The sequence below is a fragment of the Cnephaeus nilssonii genome (assembly GCF_951640355.1).
Source record: "Cnephaeus nilssonii genome assembly, chromosome: 6".
NCBI lineage: Eukaryota > Metazoa > Chordata > Mammalia > Chiroptera > Vespertilionidae > Cnephaeus > Cnephaeus nilssonii.
In genome coordinates this window covers 25,318,276-25,342,179 of record NC_137077.1, presented here as the reverse complement: position 1 = coordinate 25,342,179, position 23,904 = coordinate 25,318,276, and the positions used below count along the sequence as shown (strand labels likewise).

Here is a 23,904-nt window from a genome sequence, read left to right as displayed (position 1 = left end):
GAGAGAATGTAGAGAAAAGGGAACACTAATACACTGCTGGTGGGAATGCAAACTGGTGCAGCCATTATGGGAAACAGTATGGAGTTTCCTCAAAAAATTAAATATGGAACTGCCATTTGACCCAGTGATTTCACTTCTAGGAATATATCCTAAGAAACCCAAAACACCAATCAGAAAGAATGTACGCACCCCTATGTTCATAGGAGTACAATTTATAATAGCTAAGATCTGAAAACAGCCCAAGTGCCTATCAGTAGATGAGTAGATAAAAAAGCTGTGGTACATTTATAACATGGAATACTATGCAGCAGTGAAAAAGAAGGATCTCTTACCCTTTGAGACAGCATGGAGGGACCTAGAGAGTATTATGCTAAGCGAAATAAGCCAGTCGGAGAAAGACAAGTATCACATGATCACACTCATATGTGGAATCTAATGAACAAAAACTGTTGAACAAAATAGATCCAGAGACATAGAAGCATGAAACAGACTGTTGAATCCCAGAGGGAAGGCGAGGTGGGAAGAGATCAACCAAAAAACTTGTGTGCATACATGCTATCAGAATGCTTTAGCCTTAGAACCAAGGTCCTCCATGATATACTTCTTTTAGCACCAATTATTCATTCATTCCACAAACATTTACTGAACACTTACTATAACTCAAGAAGTATTTTGGCTTTATGGTAGTGGCTTAGAATAGGAATAAAAGCAGTGAAGATGGATTCTAGATCTATTCTGAAGGTAAAGCCAATAGGATTTCCTGATGGACTGGATATGTGATATGAAGGAAAAAGAATGGCTCCAAGGTTTCTGGGCTGAGCAGTAAGGACAAAGCTGCCAATAAAAGTAATAATCCTTCTTAAAATCCTGTTATACAGATAGGGAAAGGCAAGTGCTTTCCTGAATATATCTTATATTCTCCTGTAAACACCCAGAATATCAATTTAACATAATTACTATATTTATAGCCTTGTATTTAATGCCCTATGTTTTAATTATTGTCTTCAGCCTGAGGGCAAATACTAAATTTTATCTTTAAATCCTCAGAATCATAAAGAGCCTGGCTTGTCACTATCTAGGTTTGCCAAATGAATAAATGCTCTTTAGAAATAAAGTCATCATTTAATAATAAAAAATTTCTATCTCCAAAACCTGGTATAATATATTGGGGAGGAGGAGGGAAATCTGTGTCTCCGAGTCCTGCCTCATGTTTTCATTCTTTGAACAAACTAGGAACCAGAGACTGTGTTTCATGCTATACAGTCACTCCTCTCAGAAAGCTCTAACAGCCCTGGGCAGATATTAATAAAAATTATTTTAAAATTTTAAAGAGCACTCTAACAGAATGCAATAGAACACAAAGGGAGCAACTTCTGAAAGGAACTAAGAAAGTTTCATATATGAATATTTGAGTTTGACCACAAAAGCAAGTGAGATATTTCTCATCTCTCCTTTTTCTCTAGAGATTTAGGTTATAGAGATCATTCAGAAGATGAGAGGGAAGAAAGAAGATTGGGTAAAATCAAGAGGGCTGCGGAAACAAATGGATGAGGTCTTCATCAAATAGAAAACCAGGTTTCAAGGTTTCTGAACACTTTCAACAATGGTGGTGTCATTCCCCAAAGAATATTAAAAGAAATCAGATGTTAATGGGAAAATTAATTGTAAAATGTGATCTGTAACACTTGAAGCAAATAAACTAGTAGGTTTTTATATTCTAAGTTATATGGTTGCTAAGTGATAGCAAGAACAATTCCTAGGACTTTGATCAAGTATGCACTGACTTGAAATTGTTGTCTCATAGTGTTACCTTATCTCTCTTCCTAAACATAAATACCTTAGGGGCAAGGGGCATATTTTCTTCTTACTTTAGCTCCCTTAGCGCTTCACACAAGGCCATTCAGAGTGTATACTTTGCAATTCTGAATTCTGTGAAGTTAAGAATCTATCAAGTTAAGAGATCATTCTAGCCACCATCATTCTCAACTTTCTCTACAACTAAAATATAGACCATTATGAGAATGTTTTAAGTTTATTAAAGCTAATCAAAAAAATTTTAATGTAAATAATATGCTAACCTGGAGAGCATGACTCATTTTGTGACACAGCTTCAGACTCATCTTTTTCACCTGAAATATCCTCTTCATCAGACAGGACCAAAAAGGCTTCTTTTGGCAAACTCTCACTACTTTCTTGTTTAGATGGTGAACCAAAAGAACTTTCCATCTTCTCTTCCAAATCTGGATTTGTTTCATCAATTGGAAGAAGACAAGTTTTAGAAAAGCAAGTAAGTTCATCTTCAGCAGGTGCAAGCTTTTCTAAAATAGGAATAATTTCATCTGTCTCCATAGAATCTGTATTTTCTAATATATTCTCATTTTTGTCATCTTTTATAACATTTTCACTAATGGTTTCTGCAAGGTCTGTAGAATTTTCACCTTCATTCTTTTCACTTTGGTCAATTTCCATACTGCTAGATATATCCTCCTCTCCAGGAACAGGTTCTGTGACAGCATCTTCCTCTACCTTTTCATTTTCAGGAGGTGGAGCTGAACAAACAATTGTATCACCTGCTTCTAGAGTTTCTTCAGAAGCATCAATATTACTATCAGCTTTTTTACTCTCTTCAAATGAGAAAATTTCATCTAACTTTTCATTATCCCCATTTTGTTCAAGAAAATCATCACCTTTATTGCTACTAGGTTCTGTATTGTCAGTGTCAGGAACTGGCACACAAACTGGTACAGAACTTGTTTCAAAAGTGGAATCAAAGGCTGATTCAGAAGTTGGTTTATCAGCAGTCGGTTCATCAGGGATCAGATCACCAGAGGCCAGATCACCAGAGACCTGATCACCAGAGGTCAGATCATCGCAGGCTGGACCACCAGAAGCCAGATCACCAGAAGCTGCATCATCAGAGGCCAGTGTTCCAGAGGCTGGATCATCAGAAGCTGAATTATCAGAGACTGGATCACTGGAGATTGGTTCACTGGAAACCAGTTCACCAGGGACTGGTTCACTGGAGACCAGTTCACCAGAGACTGGCTCCCCGGACATCAGTTCACCAGAGACCAGCTCAATGGAGTGTTGACCTGCAGCCATATCTGAGTTTTCAGTAAAGACCCGCTTATCAGAGACCGTTTCACCAGAGGCAGGATCACCAGAAGCAGGATCACTAGAGGCAGGCTCATCAGAGGTTGGAACACCAGAAGTGGCATCACCAGAGGTGGGATCACTAGAGGTGGGATCACTAGAGGTGGGATCATCAGAGGTTAATACTTCAGAGACCATATCTCCAGAGGCTGGCAGATCTCCAGTAGCCAAATCACCTGAAGGTGGATCACCAGGAGCAGGTTCAGTGGTCACTTTAGAGTTTAGTTCAGAAGTTTTACTACTAGGAGACAAAGATTCATACTTTAAATCATCATCTGGATTGTTTTTTACATTAACATTTAAGATACAAGGTGTTTCTTTCCATTCTGATTTACTTTTCTCAGGATTAAAACAAAGTTCTTCAAGGCCATTCACCTCATCCTTGTCATTAATATAATCCATATTCTCCAAAGGTGAGGTTGGGTCCACATCTCCATTTTCATGATTGCCATTTAACAGCTTGACATCAGTTTTCAACAGTTCTTCTTTGACCTTGTACACTGCATCCAGTTGTTGACGATCACTCACTCTCATTGTTTTTCGAGCCTTAAAGACTTTTTTCTGAGGTTCTTCTATACTATCCATTTTGAATCTTTAAAAAGAAAGAGAGAGACAGAGTTTAATAATTGAAACAAGAGAACCAAGATGGCGTAGGTAAACGCCAGTACTCACCGCCTCCCATAACCACATCAAAATTACAACTAAAATACAGAATCACCATCATTCAGAACCACCTGAAATCTGGTTGAATGGAAGTCCTAGAACTAGAGAAGAAGAATGTACATCGAGACTGGTAGGAGGGGCGGAGGTATGGACCGGGCTGGTCCAACACCCACATGTGGCATTTTTGTCATCAGAGATATCTAGGCAGCAGAGGTCTCCTGTGAGGAGCAAGGGGTCCCAGCCCCACACCAGATCCCAGCCCAAGGTTACAGGGCTAGAAAAAGAAGTCTTCATAACTTTGGGCTATAAAGATCAGCAGGGAATGTGGCTGCATGACATGCAGGCTGCTGGAGACCCAGGCAGTTCCTCTTAAAGGGCTGGCACACGGACTCGCTACCTCTTTGGACCAGCACTAGCATAAAGGCTTGGGGGGATACAGAGACAAACCGGGAGGAACTGGATTGTCTGGCATAGTAGCAACAACTCAGGGGCAGCTTTCTCCCAAACGGGTGCTTTCAGGGTCATTGTTCCTATGCTGAGACCTCCTTCATCACAGAGTTGACTGGCAGCCATATCTGAGTTTCCATCAGACTGGCTCACACTGTTCACTCCACCCTGGTAATTCCCTGAGACCCCACACCATCAAATTTGCAGACTCGCCCAAGCTGTTTACAGAGGCTTTTCCATATGAGTGGCCTGTCCTGGCTCAGGCCTCAGACTTAGCTAAATCTCTCAAACAAGCATCAGCAGGCGTCAGCGTGCCACCAACCTATCAATAAGAGGCCTAAGACCCAACACTAGCAGCAGCTTTCCTTGCTTCACAGCTTGGCCTTGCCTGGGTACTTCCAAGCCCACCACAAGTAGCAGCCATTGGCATATCACTCTGTAGTTCCTGACAGGTAGCCCCAGGCAGTGGCTAATTTTGCAACTCCCTGGAGGTCCCGGTAGACAGCTTCAGATTTCACCAGATTATAACTTTACACATCCATGAGCAACAAACTCAAGGGGCAGACTCAATGAGCACCAAAGACCCATTGGAGCAAGTCCTGCATAGGGGTGTCCCATACACAGCAGCTCTTCTGCTGTAGTCGCAGCTGATCCTCACAGCCAATTGGCCTGGAGGTCAACTCCTCCCAGTGATGCCAACAGCAATCAAGGCTCAACTACAACAAGGCTGTGCACACAGCCCACATATGGGCACACCTAGAGTGCCCAGCTCAGGTGACTAGGGAGGCTGAACCACTGGATCTTACAGGACACCTACTACAAAAGGATACTCTACCAATTCTAAGAGACATAGCAGCTCTACCTAATCTAGAGAAACAAACATAGGGAAGCAGCTAAAATGTGGAGACAAAGAAATATGTTACAAATGAAAGAACAGAAGAAATCTTCAGAAAAAGAACTAAATGAAATGGAAGCAAGCAAACTACTAGATACAGAGTTCAAAACAATGCTTATAAGGATGCTCAAGGATCTTCATGAGAACTTCAAAGACATGAAAAAGGATCAGTCAGAAATTAAGCATATACTAACTGAAATAAAGAATAATGTACAGGGATTCAACAGTAGAAGATGCCAAGAATCAAGTCAGCGATTTGGGATAAGAGGAAGCAAAAAACACCCAATCAGAAGACCAACAAGAAAAAAAAAAAGGATCCAAAAATATGAAGATAGTGTAAGGAGCCTCTGGGACAACTTCAAACATAGTAAAATTCGAATTATGGTGATGCCAGAAGGAGAAGAGATAGCAAGATATTGAAAACTTATTTGAAGAAATGATGACAGAAATATATCATAATTACAGTGCCAAAGGTTAAATACAAAGAGAAAGTCATAAAGAGATTCAATCTTAAACAGCAAGAGAAATGCAGTTAAGTTACCTACAAGACAGCACCCATATGAATGTCAGCTGATTTCTCAATAGAAACTTTGTAGGCCAGAAGAGAGTGACAAGAAATATTCAGTGATGAAAAGCAAGGACTTGCAACCAAGATGACTCTACCCAGCAAATCTATCATTTAGAATTGATAAAGAATTTCACAGACAAGAAAATGCTAAGGGCTTCATCATCACCAAACTAGTAATTCACGAAATGTTGAAGGGTATTCTTTACGAAGAGGAGAAAGAAGAACAAGAACAAAAATATGAACAATAAAATGGCAATAAATACATACCTATCAACAATTGAATCTAAAAGTCAAAATAGACGAACAAGGAATCAAATTAACAAAATAAACTGATTAATAAAATAGAACCAGAGGCATGGAAACATAAAACTAACTGACGAATCTCAGAGGGAAGGAGGTGAGGCAGGATGGGTGGTGGGGAAGATTAATCAAAGAATTTATATGCATTACCTATGGACACAGACTACCGTGGTGAGGTCTGTGGCAGAGTGGGAACCAGGTTGAGCAGGGCAATGGAGTGGGAGGGAGGAAGACACCTGTAATACTCTCAACAATTGTTTTTTGATTGAAACAGAAGCCACCTAATTATAGACTCACTGCAAATTGATCTTATAAGCAAGCATCACTTCATGTACTTTTGAAATAATGATCTATAGAAAGCATAATAATCCTTGCTGCATATTAATTTATATATTTATTAGATTTATGTATTATAAAATTGAGAACAGGTACAGTCCACAGAAGATCAATTACTGGAAGTATTAGAAAAAAGTTGACTAACTTCTAGTTTTCATTCTCAGTAAGCTAATGGGTTTAGAAAGTCCGATGGTAAATATAAGCTTAAGAAAGTAGATGGAAATAAAAAAGTAGATGAAGAAAGAAAAAGAAAAGTGTAAGAGAGTGAAAACAACAGGGGAATGGGAAAGAGGTATAGAGATAAAGAACAATGGAGGGAAATTTAAGAAACACATAAGATTGTATTGTATTTACAACCAAGCATATCTAGATTAACAGAACTAAAAATATAGCAATAAGAGATTGCCATCAAGAAAGTGAAGAGGCAACTCATACAATAGAGGGAAATATCTGCAAATCATATATTTGCAAATAATGTATCTGATAATATAACTTGCATCTAGAAAATATAAAATGCTGTTACAGCTGAATAACAAAAATTTTTAAATGGGCAAAGGACTCGAATTGACATTGCTCTAAAAGATATGCAAATAGCCAATAAGGCAATATAAAATAAGGAATATCAAAAGAGGCTTAACATCATTAGTCAACAGAGAAATGCAAATGAAAACCATCCTATACAATACAAACCCCTATATGAAAATTGTTCAACCAGGAGTTCGACCGCTCATTATGACATGAGCTGACCACCAGGGGGCGATGCGGAACATGGCAGGCGTCAGTGACTCAGTGCTGGCAGCAGGTGGAGGTGGAGGCAACGCCGGCCCTGATGGGCCCCGATGAGAGTGAGACTACGGCAGGATGGTGGAGGAGGTGAGCAAGAGGTGCCAGGCCAAGGTTGGGTGCGAGTAGTGGCCAAATCGCCCCGCAGAAAGCGGTGGCAGTGGGGGGGCGGGACTGCCGCCTGACTCCCAAGCACTGAAGGAGCCCCGATCGATAGACCCACAGACGGCTACCAGCGCTGGCAGGCCCTGATCGCCTGATGGGGCCGGGCCGGGGCTGGGACGGGGAACTGGGGGTGGGTGGCAGTGACCAACCTCCAGCGGCACCTGGGTGGGGAGCTGCAACCTCTCGCCAGCTACCTGGGGGCGGGGGTGAAGGGGACGGAGGTTCCGTGAGAATGCAGGGTGTCTGCTGAGCTTTCTCTCACTCCCCTTGCTACCCTTCCCCGGGACACCAGGGCTCACGCCCCGAGGAAGACCCCGTGCTCAGGTACCAGGTGCCCATGAGGAGCCCACCCTGCACTCACGCAGCATCTTCTGGGTGAGCCGGGCCGCAGCCGCCGGGACCACAGGGGCTGGTCGGGCTCCCCATGGGTTCACGCAGGAGCCAGTCTGTGAGGCTGGCCGGGAGAGAGCATGCTGCCTGCCCGGTTTCCATGCAGTACCGCTGGGTGGCCCAGAGGCCCACGCTGTGCCCCAGCCCGCAGTGTCCGGCTGCACTCACCACATCTCTATGTGGGGACTCAGGCGGAGGAGGGGAGCGTGGGGGCCCAGTCAGCTGAGACCTGCCATTCCACACCACACACTCGCGCTTCAATCACGGGCCAGGCCTAGGGACTGTACCCGTGCACAAATGTCATACACCAGGCCTCTAGTCTGTATATATAAAAGGCTAAGTGACTGACGGTGCGTCCGTCTGACCGTCCGATACATGACACGCACTGGCAATTTAAAAATAAACATTGACTCGCGCATGCACAATACATATAAAGCTCTCGTTTGCGCCAATCACACGCGTGTGTTTCGATCTGTCATTGTCGATCATGAATTTGGTTGTTTTTGTTGACATTAGAGTTAAAGTTGTAAATACTTCATCACAAGGGAAATTAGTCAAGCATTCTAAAAGTGTTTTTACTGTTAATGTCATATACAGGGGGATAGTAGAATAAGTTTAATCAATTTATCAGTCATTATTTTTCTTAATGTTGTTTTTACATCATGTTTTTGTTGTTTTTATGTCATGTCTTTGTTGTTATTGTTTATTAATCAATTTATATATTATTTTTATATGTATTTTAGTAATTTTCTTTCATCTCTGACACTTCTATTATAGAGAAAGGGCGAATAGCAATATTAAAATATTTCTTCTAATAAATTTCCTTTCAATGTTCACGAATCCGTACAATTGGCCACTAGTAATGACTATAATTAACGAGAAAAACAGGATGTGGACAAATTGGAACTCTCACACAATGGTGATAAACTGTCACACACAGTTGTAAAATGGTAGAGCTGGCTTAGAAAACAGTCTGGCAGTTCCTCAACAGGTTAAACATTAACCATTACTTTTCAATCATTCCGTTTTTTAAAGTATGTATGTAAAGCTATAAACTTCCCCCTAAGCACTGCTTTAGCTACATCCCACATTTTGATGTGTTAAATTTTCATTGTTGTTCTGTTACAGTATATTCTAATTTCTATTATAACTTCTTTCATCGGTTAGTTATTTAGAAGTATATTCCTTTAAAAAGTAACACATTATGATCGTCTGAAGCTCATATTCTAATTTCTATTATAACTTCTTTCATCGGTTAGTTATTTAGAAGTATATTCCTTTAAAAAGTAACACATTATGATCGTCTGAAGCTCATTAAAAAATACAAGGTTGGTTTCATATTCAAAAATCAAGCAGTACAGATTACAAGTGAGTCATAAAGCATTATGTCTTTTTTTTTTTCAGGCCCAACCAAGGTGTTCACTTGATAAAAATTAGAGCCCTAAGCTCTAATACCTCAGAATGTGACCTCATTTGGGATAGGGTCTTTGCAGAGATAATCAAAATAATGTCATTAGAATGGGTCCTAATCCAATAGGACTGGTATAGAGACACACATAGCAAGAACACCATGTGATGATTAGAGTCAGGATGCCACAAGCCACACTAGAAGAAAGGTGTAGAACAGATCCTTCCTTAGCTCCTTCAGAGAGAATATGGCACTGCTGACACCTTGATTTCACACTTCTAGTCTCTAAAATTGTGAGACACTAAATTTCTGTTATTGAAGGAGGGAAAAGCAACGTGATTCATAACATAAACAGAATAGAGGGTGAAATAAACAAAAGATCTCAACAGAGAGAGAATATACATTCATTTGAAAAAATTCAACACTGACTCATAATTAAAACTCTCAGAAAACTTAATAGATGGAAACAACTCAAATATAATGAAGGATATCTATTAAAAAACAAACTACAGAAATCATACTTAATTGTGAAATAAGATCTGAACCAAGACAAGAATGCTCTTTCTCAGCATTTCTGGCCAGTCCAGTAAGGCAAGCAAAAGAGGGCAACAGATTTGGTTCCAGAGAAAGACAGTCACCAGTCTATAGTGGAATAAAACAAAAGTCCTTTAAGGACTAAAATGTACAGGGAGCAACAATAATGCTTTCACATTCTACTACGCAGTAAGAATGATGGTAGGAACACATGCTTTGGCTGGAGAAGGGAATAAAGCAGCCTCTGAGGTATCGGAACTTATCTGAGTCTCACAGGCAGGCCTTAATGTTATTATAAACTGACTTGATGCTTACGACTAAGTCATATTGTTCTCCTGTTGGACATAAAACCATCACTACATTCAAATTAGGTAAGGTCACAATGCAACCTATAAAACATCAACCATCTCCCTCTCTAAAAAACGAGTGATGGCTACTTCTTTATCAACTGCAGTTTTTATCCTCATTGTAGTCTGTCCTCACTATAGAAAAGACTTATTTAGATATCCAAGCATAGAATAGCCCCACTTTCTGACAGCATCCAATCCAGAGTGAGGTTCTAGTTCCTCAAACCTTCCCCAAAATAACCCAACCTATGACCAAATCCTATACTACTAGATTTTCTTCTAACACCCTCTTACTAACGGGCCTCACAGTTTCCCCTGGTGAGCATTCTCTGTCACTGCAACAAATAATAAACCCAACTTGTTCAATTATAGGTATGTTCCTGGTGTTCCATTATTCCCTTTAGCTGCAAGTCATAAAACAAAGGCCTAGCCTGTTTGCTGGAGGTCAGTACAGCTTGAGAATCTACCACTTGTCATAGTACTTCTAGACTGTGATACATTATGCATTTGTTCTGTCAAGTTAAGAAAATCACTTATATATTTCTTAGTCTTGCTAGCCTTTTAATTTAAATTATGGAACTGAATAAAACTATTAAAAAAGAAGTATTTTACAACCAAGCAGAAACTTCAATGCAAAATTATTATAGGCACTATTTTAAGGATTATTAATTGCAGTCTAAAATTTAAATTTCAAGTTTTTTCCCACCCACTATCCATTCAAAACTCATGCTAACTGAAAATTTTTTGTAAAGATGATACAATGCAATTTTGTAGTCACTTTTCTCTGCTGACTCCAAAGATACAAAGGAATTACATTTATTACAGAAGTATAATTATCCTTTAAATATTTTCAAATACTGAACGGCAATTCTTTTGGACTTTGACCTCATAATATCCACATTTCTCAGCTGTTATATGAATAGTTGGCAGTTATTACCAGTTGCATTAAAAGCGAGCATTCCTCTAAAAAAGTTTATTTTTATAATTTTTAGTAACCCCATTAATAACATAGGTTCTATAGACAGAAACATGGATTTGAACTCCAGTTCTCCCATGTATTTACATGACACAGGGTAAGTTACCTAACATTTCCATTTTTAGTTTCCGCTACCTTAAAAAGGGAATATCAGTACCTGCAACAGAAGTTGTGGTGATAGTTAAATGAGATTCTATACATTAAGCACTTAGAACGTTGTAAGCATTCAAAAAATGCTATCATATATGTCTATGTATATTCACAATGTTTTAAGGCATAAACTAGATAATCTGAGACAAATTTCTCTTAAATATTTTTATTTTATATATTAATTAGAAAATCCAACATGCAAACATCAGCACCAAATAACATTTAATAAATTGCCACCACCAAATAAAATTTAATAAAAATAAATACAATCCAAGCAAGTTGATTTTATCTACAAAATTGCCATTCAATTCAAAAATAATAAAGTACTGTACAGAATAACTACCATCTATATCCACAAGGGAGCACTCTACAGCCATTTACCAGATACTTCATGGGTTCTAAGTACAATGAAAAACAGACAAAGCAATTAGGAAGTAGCATGAACAACCAGTTCAAACTAGTTCAGCCATATCCATGCAAACCAATCAGCATGTTTTTAAAAATCTATTTTGCATAAGCAAAATATATTTAAGAAAGACACACATTAGAAAAGGGTGTGTTACCTGCAAATAAGTTTCCATGGCTGTATTACCGGAACAAAACATTTTTAAGGATCATTTTAAGTATCGTCATCTGTAACTGAGATGCCATACACAAAACTATTCTACAAAAGAAATACTACTTTTTTTAGGTGGCAACACTACAATCATCAAGCTCTCACATGCCTGTAATTCATTTTCCCAGAAAAAAGCATTTATATTTTACAGTAGAAAATGTCTGCCATATCTAGATGTAAATGTGTAAAATGTGATGAACTTTCTGCTGAAAACATTCTTTCATGAGGAAGATAGTAAAAAAAAATATTTTTAAGGTAAATATATTTTCATAAAGAAAATAGTTTTTAAAAATGTTTTTTTAGTCTTTATATATTTAGATTCAAGAACTCTGGGGAAATACCATCAAATAATAAAATATTTTTGTACAGCATTAACAAAAGTTTCACCTTTACCAAAGGAATTTATATTTAAATAACCAAGAAAGGTGTGTTACCTGCAAGTAAGTTTCTATATCTTGGAATTATTTTTCAATTTTAGGGTAAATTATTTTTAAGGAAAGCCCAATGAGCCTCTTCTTCAAGTGAAAACATTATTTTCTTCTCTGCTTCATCCCCCTCCACCCACTCCTTTCACTGTACTTTCTAGCAAAGAGATCACAGCTATGAAACAAGAAAGAGAAGTATTTCCAAAAGCTGTTATGTCTTAGCCTACAATCTGCCTGCTCAGAAAGCTCAAAAATTTAAGTGGCTGTTCAAGAGCTGCTCACAAATTCAGCCAATCAGTAACCAGCATTCTGATTCCTGCCCAGCAACAGGAGACAGACAATAAGGTCAGAGAAACATAGTTAAAACCTGGACCTGCAAGATTTCGGTAAGGTTCTTTTTCTTTGTCTGATATAAGCAATCTAGAACATAACTGCATAAAATCCTAAATACATATAAAAAACATTAAATATACCCTATAAGTAAATAAGATTTACACCTTTAATGCTATTTTAATTTATCTTCCTTTAAATATCCAGGCATGTTTCCAGAAATACAAATCAATTCCCTACCTGGGGAATGAGTCAAACATGGACATACATAACAAGAACATACTTTTCTACACAACAGGTTAGAATCTGCAAAATTCAAATGTAAATTTATTTTTAAAAACCCAGTCACTATTATTTATAAAACATGTATAACTAAAAATCCAGCAAAACCTTAAACCTAAATAACACAAGATTATTTTCATATCCACCTATTACTATTGTTAAAGATTGCCAATTCCAAAAATCAATAGTATTCTGAACCCAAAAATTTACTATGGATAGCAATATGTTTTGTTGTCTACTGAACTATGGATGTCTATTTCTTAACAACCTATATTGTGTTGTAAGTACAATTACTACATCCTTTTCTCCTTAACTGCCTTTCACAGCAGGTTGCAAAAAGGGTATATGAGCTCTCCCCCTTTGAAAGCAATAAAGCAAATATGTAGATTACAGAGTAAACAAACATTCATGTAAATTGCAGGGAATTTTTTCTTATATACAAAATTCTACATTTCTTTAAAAGCACAATTGTAGAATAAAAATAGGAAATCCATTCAAAGAATATATTTTCCCAACTTCACTACCTATCAAATTTTCTTAATAAACAAGTTTTTTAAATCTCTTTTTTTCTCCTTCTGTTACAGATGAACCTTGTCATTTTTTAAAACATACCCAAGAGGGAACTTGCTGCAGCCATACTCTTAGTTTATATAATCTCCCCATAGGCAAAATAAATCAGCAGCTGCTTGAATGCTTCAATCCTGAGAGACATGAAATTCACTATCTGATTGGCTCAAAGCAGTAGTTGCCTAAAACCAATCAAATAAATGCAGCAGAACCTTGCCCAGCAACAGGGGAAGCAGATGCGGGCAAGTGCTTTATCAAGAATCCAAATATTGTGAAATGTGAAAACTTACGTGAACAATGAAACTGAAACATATTTGTAACATATCCTCAGTTCATTGTCTGAATAATGCTCTAAAGCAGGATTTCCCTGATTAAATAAACAAGGGTCTATACAAATGCTTTCCAAGCAGCTTAACTGACAAAACAATAGGAAGTGCCAGGACTGTTGGTTCAAAATGCACATACATACAAACACTATATTAACTCAAGGTTATGGATATCTGGTGAAGTACATTTAAAAATAAACTTAGCAAAAACTTACAAAATGTTAAGCAAAACCATTTAAATGGATTTGACATTTCTATCTTTGACACAGCACTCCAATTGCATTCATATTGTTAACTGACATTAATATAACATTATTCTAAAAGGGGTACTAAAAATAATTTTATTTAAATTGCGCTTTCCTTAAATGGCTTAAATAAATATTAGTCAATAGACCTGACTAATCATAGCCTACTCATATATAATCACTTTATGCTGATGATTTCTATACTCTTAGAAATACAACTCTGCTACTAGATTTTTAATTGCTCAGGTTGAGAACTGTGTGATTTTATTTTGCATCCCTAAATTTTAAGTATTTCACAACCACCCTGAAAATAAAATCATTAAGAATAATCAGTGTATTGCACAATAAAAGTTAATAATTTGATTATTGTTTACTGCTCACTGGTGAGACTACTGAACCTGATTATAATACAATGTTTCACCCACTTTGATACTTAACTACTCATATTTCACATACTATAGACCAGGCATCCTCAAACTACGGCCCGCGGCCCACATGTGGGTGTTTTTGCCGTTTTGGTTTTTTACTTCAAAATAAGATATGTGCAGTGTGCATAGGAATTTGTTCATAGTTTTTTTTTAAACTATAGTCCGGCCCTCCAACGGTCTGAGGGACAGTGAACTGGCCCCCTTTTTAAAAAGTTTGAGGATCCCTGCTATAGACTTTCAAAGTTTTTATCTTGAACACTGGATATCTCATCATCTTTTAATACTTATTTTTCCAAAACTTTTAATAAAGCATTATCATTACTTTCACTACTTCTGTTTCATATTCCGATTGTTTTGATTTCTAGATGTTCTCTCTCCCAATCACAAAGCACTGGCAATATTTACTTGAGGACCCAGAGCATTCACAAAGTCAGTACTCAGGGATCATGATATCTGACACTTCAAATAACCAAATAATCTGTCGTCAATCTACTAATATTATCTGGGTATCAAAATGTAGAATGGAATATCCCCTAACTAATTTTTTTAAAATTATCAATAATGAAGGAAATAAATTTGCTTTACCAATAATTCCCTGGACAAAGGAGTAAATCATGCTCTTGAAATTTAGATTACATCAAAACCAGAATGGTCACTATGTTAATTTGTCGTATTTGTTGCTTTTCTTGAGAAATACTAGGGTAATCTACATGAAAAAAAAAATTCAAGATACTTTAAAATCACTTTTCCAGGTGTATTTTGGGTATCATGCTATTATACAAACAAATTAAAACTAATTGACCATATTTTTCAAAATGCAATTCTAGAATACATTTATCAAATTACATCTTCTTAGAAAAAGTAGCCAGTTATTCATCAAGGCTCTACCTTCTAGCCTGTCCCACTACCAAAAGCCAATACCACCTAGGCTGACAATGAGTGAAGTAACAGAAGGCCATGTTTTTAACTGATACTTATCAAGGGGCAATTATATGTCAGACACTATATCCAGGCATATTCTCTTCTCATTTAAGTGACAATTTATATAAATTCAACTTTACAAGTTATCTGAATTAATACATCAATAGCCATGCTGCTATCATGCATTCCATTAAATAAGTAATAATTTTAACTTAGTAAGGATACCTAATTCAACATGAAGTTGTTTTTATTAGCATCAGCACCCTTTCTTATGCATTTCTGCCTTTAAACTTTGCTACCAGGGGGTGTTCTATTTGATCAGCAACAAACTATGATAATGTTAAGCAATAAACTACATGATAATCGCCACAATTTTCTTCTCTCTCTTTGAAAATAAAATAATCTATACTAATAAAAGGGTAATATGCAAATTGGTCAGGACACCCTCACAGTAATGACCAAACAGCAGGCTGTATGGGGCGACAAGGCCGGCAGGGGGGTTAGTGAGGGACGACCAAATGATTGAACAAGCAGGCTGCGTGGGGTGACCAGGCCGGCAGGGAGGGTTAGTGAGGGACGACCAAACGACTGAACAGCAGGCTGCGTGGGGTGACTAGGCCGGCAGAGGGGTTAGTGAGGGACGACCAAACAACTGAATAGCAGGCTGCGTGGGGCGACCAGGCCAGCAGGGGGGTTACTGAGGGATGACCAAACGACCAAACAGCAGGCTGTGTGGGGTGACCAGGCTGGCAGGGGGGCCCGTGAGGAGTGACCAGGCAAGCAGAAAGGGGCAGTGAGGGGCGACCAGGCCGGCAGGGGGGGCAGTTGGAGACAACCAGGTTGGCAAGGGGGGCAGCAAGGGGCAACCAGGCCAGCAGAGAGGGGCAGTTGGAGACCAGACCAGCAGGGGAGGGTCAGCGAGGGGCAACCAGGCCAGCAGAGGGGGGCAGTGAGGGGCAACCAGACCAGCAGAGGGGGAAGTTAGGAGCAATCAGGCCGGCAGGCAGAGGCGGTTAGGGGTGATCAGGCTGGCTGGGGGGACAGTTAGGGGCGATCAGGCAGGCAGGCAGGCAGGTGAGCGGTTAGGAGCCAGCGGTCCCAGATTGTGAGAGGGATGTTCCCAGGATCGGGCCTAAACCGGCAGTCAGACATCCCCCGAGGGGTCCCGGATTAGAGAGGGTGCAGGCTGGGCTGAGGGGATCCCTCCTCACCCCCCACCACCCCAGTGCATGAATTTCGTGCACCAGGCCTCTAGTTTAATATAATTGCTAAAGCAAATCTATAAAAACAGAAAGCAGCCGAAACCGGTTTGGCTCAGTGGATAGAGCATCAGTCTGCGGACTGGAGGGTCCCAGGTTCGATTCCGGTCAAGGGCATGTACATTGGTTGCAGGCACATCCAGTCAAGGGCATGTACATTGGTTGCGGTGGGGGGTGTCCAGGAGGCAGCTGGTCGATGTCTCTCTCTCATCGATGTTTCTAGCTCTCTATCCCTCTCCCTTCCTCTCTGTGAAAAATCAATAAAATATATTTTAAAAAAAAAACAAACAGAAAGCAGATTAGTGGAGGCCTAAAATTGGAGGGTTGGGGAAGAAATGGAGAGTAGCTGCTAAAGGGTACAGTGTTTCTTTATAGGCTAATAAAAATGTTCTAAAATTAGCTGTAGTGATGAACAACTGAATATTTTTTATAAACCACTAAATTAAAGTAAATAAATGAATATATAAATAAATACTTCAAACCCATTGTACACTTTAAACAGGTGAGTTGTATAGCATCTCAATGAACTTGTTTGGAGTTTGTTTTTTTAAGTAATAGCAGAACTACAGTTTGAGTATTTTTTGTTTTTCAATTGTTTTTAACCTAACCTCCCTTTACTGGATCACACTTCTGACATGGACAAAACAACTATACACAGAGAACTAAGTATTAGTTCATATTTTAGAGAATTTAACATTCCTAGGCCAACAAGTACACCTGTGATTTCATGGTGATGAAAGGAATACATATAAAATAACAGCAGCCTTGTTCTCTATGTGCTCATCTAACATGAAAAAGTTCCTCCTTTTTCCTGTCCTAAAGAGGACATAATTCTATAATATGCTTATCTCATGTGAGGGTAGCAATGAGCATGAGATACTCATGAAAGAACACAACAGCCCTAGCAAGTTTGGCTCAGTGGTTGGAGTGTCAGCCCTCAGACTAAAGGGTCCCAAGTTCAATTCTGGTCAAGAGCATATCCCTTGGTTGCAGGCTCAATCCCTAGCCAGGTTGGGGTCAGGGCACATGCAGGAGGCAACCAATCAATGTTTCTCTCTCTGTGTCTCTCCCCTACCTTCCACTCTGTCTAAAAATCAATAGAATAAAATATACTCAGGTGAGGATTTAAAAAACATACACACAACAAATTTTATCAACCAAAAAACAGGGCTGAGCAATGGTGCAGATGAACCCTCCATGTACCTATATTAATAACGTCTTCTACACACAGAAAATGGAATTAACTATCTTTTACCAGAAGCACTACACAGTCTTAAGTGAAAAAGAAGCATTCTCTTCTATTATAAACTGGTACTGTAACCAAAGGCTTCATATGTAATTAATGTTGATAAATTTACTTTAAAATGAGATAGACTCACTAAACTTTCTGGAGTTACATAAGGCTTAGTCACATTTTACAATATTGCTTCATATGATGTATGTGGCCACCATCTACCATATTTGCCAGTACTTTAAATGTATCTCTTTAGAAATAATTATCATCAATGGACTTTAATACCTATACTTATGTATTGTTTAATCAAACACTTTGGCCCATCTCATCATGTACCTATTATAAGGTTAATAGATTTTTTAAGTGTCTAAAGTTTTGTTTTCATAAAACATCTTAAAATATGTTGATATCATTATGATGTGCTTCAGAGGTCATTTACCAAAAAATATAATAAATAAGTAGTCTGTTAATGAGCTACACAGTGTGGCACATAGAATATACTTAGTAAATATTCATTAAAAGAATGATGAATTATATATAACTAACATCTCAAATAATTATTAAATGAGAAAACTGATTCTTTTAGGAGACAAAGGTAGTAATCTAGAATATTTTTCACAAAATTATAAACAAACATGCTGGCATGTTCACATTAGTAAGTTTACACACAAAGGACAATCTCTCTTTGGGGAGTCAGGATACTTATTTACTAAAAAAGGTAACCATGTATGCCCACATGTACATAATATGTATTGCACTCTGACAACTGCAATACATAACACCATTAAAATTAATCAAATATGACACGAGAATCATTTTTCAGCCTTTATAAAACTTGTTTAGGTAGTTTGATTTCATATTTCAAAAAATAAAACACCATTTTGAAAGAAATCTACTTTTGCTTATAACTACATAATAATGAAAATCTTCTTTAAAATAATAAACATACCCCAAATGGAGCCCCCTGCAGCCATCTTAGCAGTTCTCTCACAGCAACAGAAACTGAAAGACAATTTGCATAGTCACTGTGGTTGGCTAAAGAAAGCAAGCTCTTATAGCCAATCAGAAAGCTAGAAATTGGGCAACCATAATAGGACAAATTTTAAATCTGCCTGGCAACAGCCTAAAAATAGAAACTATATACTAGTATGAATTCCAGAATAGATGTGAATATAAGAGCAAAACTATCCGCAAAAACACTATTTTCTTAGGGGGGAAAATATGTGTTTTTATTTCATCATCTAAAATATTAACCTTTTCTAAGTGGCAATTAAAGAAAAATTAATGCTAAGCTAAATAAATAGGTACTTTCACGTTACATACCATGGTCCATATTATTTTATACTAGAGTGTGGTAGCACGACATTAGTGCACTGGGGTAGGAGTCCCTCAGCCTGTCCTGCACCCACTCACAGTCTGAGACCCCTTGGAGGGTGTCCGCTTGACGGCTAAGGCGTGCTCCCCACAGTTGGACATCCCCTGAGGAATTCTTAGCACTGCCACTGAGGCAGGAGAGGCTCCTGCCACTGCAGCTGCGCTCACCAGCTGTGAGCCTGGCTTCTGGCTGAGCGGCACTCCCCCTGTGGGAGCGCACTGAACACTAGGGGGCAGCTCCTGTGTTGAGTGTCTGCCCTCGGTGATCAGTGCACATCATAGCGACTGGCCATTCCCCCATTTGGTCTATTTGCATATTAGGGTTTTCTTATATAGGATGTGCACTAGAGGCCTGGCACACGAAATTCGTGTGTGGGTACGGTCCCTAGGCCTGGCCTGCAATCAGGGCCATCTTCCCCAGCTGCCTGCAGCCGGCCCCACCCCCTGCCACCACCCACCCCCAGTTCCCCGTTCACCATCAGGCTATCGGAGCCTGCCAGCCGGGGAAAGGGAACAAGAGGTGGTCAGTGCACCTCATAGTGACCGGTCGAGCAGTCGTTCTGGTGGTTCCAACATTAGGGTCAATTTGCATATTACCCTTTTATTATATAGGATATGTGTGTGTGTGTACATAAATATTTGTGTTTTTCTTTTTTTCAGGAAAATAATGAGATACTTTAATCACACTTCTAGTATCTCTAATATCTGAAGTCTCTCAAAATTTGAACAGCACTGCATTTGTTTTCTAGCACATTTCCCCTGCAATTATTTGGGAATCTGAGTTACATGTAAGGGATTGTTTGCTGTGTATTAAAAATAAAAAGATTAAATAACAGCAGATCTTCACAGCAGATGTTTAAATAGGGTGACAATTATGCTTTATTCATTTTTAATATAAAGCTGTTCCAACATATAGTAGTGTCTTCTATACAGTAACACAAAGCTGTTACAACATATAGCAGTGTCTTCTATACAGTAGGCACTCAATAATTATTTTCTCAAATTAAAATAATTCCTGTCAGTGAGGGAAACAAATTATTGAGGCAAACAATGTACAGTCTAATGTAATAACTATGAAGATTATGGGCCAGTAAGAAATGACCAAATCAGGGGGAGAAAAGAAGGATAGGAAAAAAAAAACCAACCTTTTAATTTCAAATATTTAGCCATAGCCGGTTTGGCTCAGTGGATAGAGTGTCAGCCTGCAGACCAAAGAGCCCGGGGTTCGATTCTGGTCAAGGGCATTTACCTTGGTTACAGGATCCTCCCCGGCACAGGACCTGATAAGGGCACGTGCAGGAAGCAACCAATTGTTGTGTTTCTTTCACATCAATGTTTCTCTCTGTCTTTCCCTCTCTCTTCCATTCTCTCTAAAAATCGATGGAAAAATACCCTTGGGTGAGGATTAAAAAAAAAATTTATTTTAAGAATTTAAATAATAACTTCTAAAATAAATAAAAGGCTGGCTCGATAGTCAAGTCATGTTAAAACAAAGTTATTTATTAAAGTACATGGTCTATGCATTTTTTATATCAGCTTCCATCAATGTGTTTTAATGAAATTGCAAATTAATTTAAGATTTTTTTTTGGCCACTGTTATCTAAAATGCAAAATGAATTCACATATTCAATACTAGATAAGTTTAAATATTTAATTATGAAAATTATATATAAAGGATTTTATTTAATCATGAAAAAAGCTTATAAACAATGGCTTTGAAACACATAGAAATGCAGAGTTTTAAGTAACAAAGAGTTCCAGTGAAAGATGGAGAAAAATCAAGTGAGCTATCCACCAAGTAACAATACTTTTAATCAACATTTAAGGATAGCTAGATTCTAAAATTAAGTTTAACCAAGCTTTTTGAAATATACTGTTACTTTAAACACTGGTCTGGATGAAAAGTAACTTTGCTTATTGTCTTAGTTTATTAATGTTGTATTCATATGTGACTTGGATATCCAGACTCTAACTACAATTGTATTTACATCTTTAAGGTAACTTAAATCTTATATACATAGATCTTTACTTATCAGAACAAATAAACTATGATTTATCAGATAGGAAAGTAATATGAACTATCCCAAGTTACAATTAGTGGGGAAGAATATAACAAATGGGTCAAATTTTATTAACAAGGCAGTATAAGAAAAATTATTTTTAATTCCAGATGTATAAATCAAATATCACTTTAAATATAAATTTCAGCATTTTATATTTTCTTAGGTATTATTTAAAGCAGCTATATACTTTTTAACTTTTACTTATACTGCCCAGTTTTAAGAAAACAGAAAAAGCGCAATATCTGCAAAACATTATTTTAAGTAGTCACACATCTTATCTGAATTTTGGGTGGACTGAATAACTAATGGCACCTTCGTATTAACAATTAGTACAGCAGATAAAATACCCTGTAAAAGTTTCAGTAGTTCCAGAAACTTCACACTCCATCTCTCCATTCTCTCCCCTTTCTTCAACCCCTCACCATTAGAACCCAGAGTTCAAAATGTCAGTTGAGAGCCAGATGTTCCATGGCCTAGCCTATGTATACAGAAGTCTAATTTTAATAACAAATATAACTAAAGGAAGAACCCTAATCTTCTTTCATACCCCGGAGGAAACTCAAATTCCTCTTTGTACCTATTATTTTCCTCTTCTGTAACAAAGAAATATTGCTGGTATGTTATCCCTCCTTATAGATCTAATTAAAATTATACTTGCCACAACTTTTTGAGCTAATCCTATTTATAAATCTGTATCTTTCTTCAGTTGGAACTTAAGGACCAGTATTTCCCCAGGGAGCAAAAGGAGAAAAATTACATTCGCATTCAAAAATTTTAAGGGCAAACAATGCATGAGCATACAATCTACTTGTTTCTGGCAAATGTCCCTAAGAAGATTTTAGTTTCATAGGTTGGTGATGTATTTTAAGAAAATACAGAGTTCCAATATCCAAAACCAAGAATTATCACTGTTTCATCTTTTTAGAAGCTAAAAAATTTGCATAGATCTGAGCAAGAGGAAACTCTCTTAACTGCTGTCCCAATGAGCCAATATTCTCTATCAATTCTATTGACTAATAATCACAAATACACTGAGACCTCATGTTCCTCTGCCCTCATCTAAACCTATTCATATTAGTTATACCTGGTATTGAATTCAGTTGTACATTTTTATTATAAACTAGAGGCGGGTGCACAAAATTCGTACACTGAGGGGTGGAGGGGGAGGTATCCCTCAGCCCAGCATGCACCCTCTCCAATCTGGAACCCCTCAGGGAATGTCCAACTGCCAGTTTAGGCCTGATCCCACAGTGACTGGGCCTAAACCGGCAGTCGAACATCCCTCTCACAATCTGGGACTGCTGGCGCCCAACCGCTCGCCTGCCTGCCAGCCTGATTGCCCCTAACCACTCCCCTGCCAGCCTGATCGATGCCTAACTGCTCCCCTGCCGGCCCGATTGCCCCCAACTGCCCTCCCTTGCCGGCCTGGTCACCCCTAACCGCCCTCCCCTGCCGACCTGGTCACCCCTAACTGCCCTCCCCTGCAGGCCTGGTCACCTCTAACTGCCCTCCCCTGCCAACCCGGTCACCCCTAACTGCCCTCCCCTGCAGGCCTGGTCCCCTCCCAACTGCCCTCCTCCCTTGCAGGCCCAACTGCCCCCAACTGCCCTCCCCTGCCAGCCATCTTGTGGCGGCCATCTTTGATCACTGGGGGCAGCCATCTTGTGCAAGGTCATGAGGGTCAATTTGCATATTACCTCTTTATTAGATAGGATCATAGAATATAATTAAATCTTGTGTAAACTGATGAAATATAAGTGCAAAAAATAAAGAACTGCTAGATAAGCATCGGTAAGAGATTACTGCGGAAAAAAAACACAGCTTAGGAGGTTTGGTTTAGGCACATCATTTAATATCTTTAGGACTAAAGTTTTCCATCTGGAATAAAAGGAAATTTTATTAGAAGACCTGAAAGGATCCTTTAAGTTTTAAACCTTATATAAAATTTTAATAAATGCCATTGCTCTACTGAGGAATGGTAAAGACATGTTGGTGTGTTCATGTATTCCATATTTATCGAATGCCATGTAGGTCACAATTATAGCATAATTTTTAAGACACTCTAAAAAACATGATCGAAAGTACAAAAAAACACAGACTAACATTAAAGTGTTTCTGCAGCCCTAGCTGGTTCAAGCCTGTGGACCAAAGGGTCCCAGGTTCAATTCTGGTAAAGGGCATGTACCTTGGTTGCAGGCTCTTCCACAGCCCGGGCCCTGGTCAAGGTTCATGCAGGAGGCAACCAATCTATGTATTTCTCTCACATCAATGTTTCTCTCTGTCTTTGCCTCTCTCTTCCACTTTCAAAAAAAAAAAAAAAAAAAGGTGTTTCTGCATATAAATGTGGAAGAAATATATAAACGGTAATACCATGTATGGATATCTTTCTACATGAATGACCATGAAAATCAGAAGTTCTCTATTTCCTTTTAACTGACATCTCTCCAATATAGACTGTTTAATCCTAATAATAAAAAACACATGTGTAATTACAAACAAGACCTCTACAGATACCTTACCGTCTTCCTGATTAGGTTAGTACTTACTCCCAATTTTTGTGAGCCAGAGTTCTGAAAACTAACTGTGCATGAAGAATCCCTCAAATTCAAATAGATGGGGAAAATAAGAGTATGCCTTTCTTTCCAATCTCAATTTCAATTGCACTTCTGTTCATAACTCTATTTATAATTCAGTTATATCTACAAGACTTCACAAGTAG

General features: G+C 38.4%; 1 protein-coding gene across 4 annotated transcripts in view; it reads right to left on the bottom strand.

Annotated features, from left to right (window-relative positions):
* Positions 1 to 23,904, bottom strand: part of ATF7IP (activating transcription factor 7 interacting protein) — a 115,225-nt gene that overhangs the window by 61,189 nt on the left and 30,132 nt on the right. For all 4 annotated transcript variants that reach the window (XM_079773586.1, XM_079773587.1, XM_079773584.1 and 1 more), the window contains exon 2: positions 2,079 to 3,745. In XM_079773586.1, coding sequence (XP_079629712.1) covers positions 2,079 to 3,738 — 1,660 coding nt within the window. In that variant the 5' untranslated portion in view covers positions 3,739 to 3,745. The remainder of the gene's footprint in view (positions 1 to 2,078; positions 3,746 to 23,904) is intronic.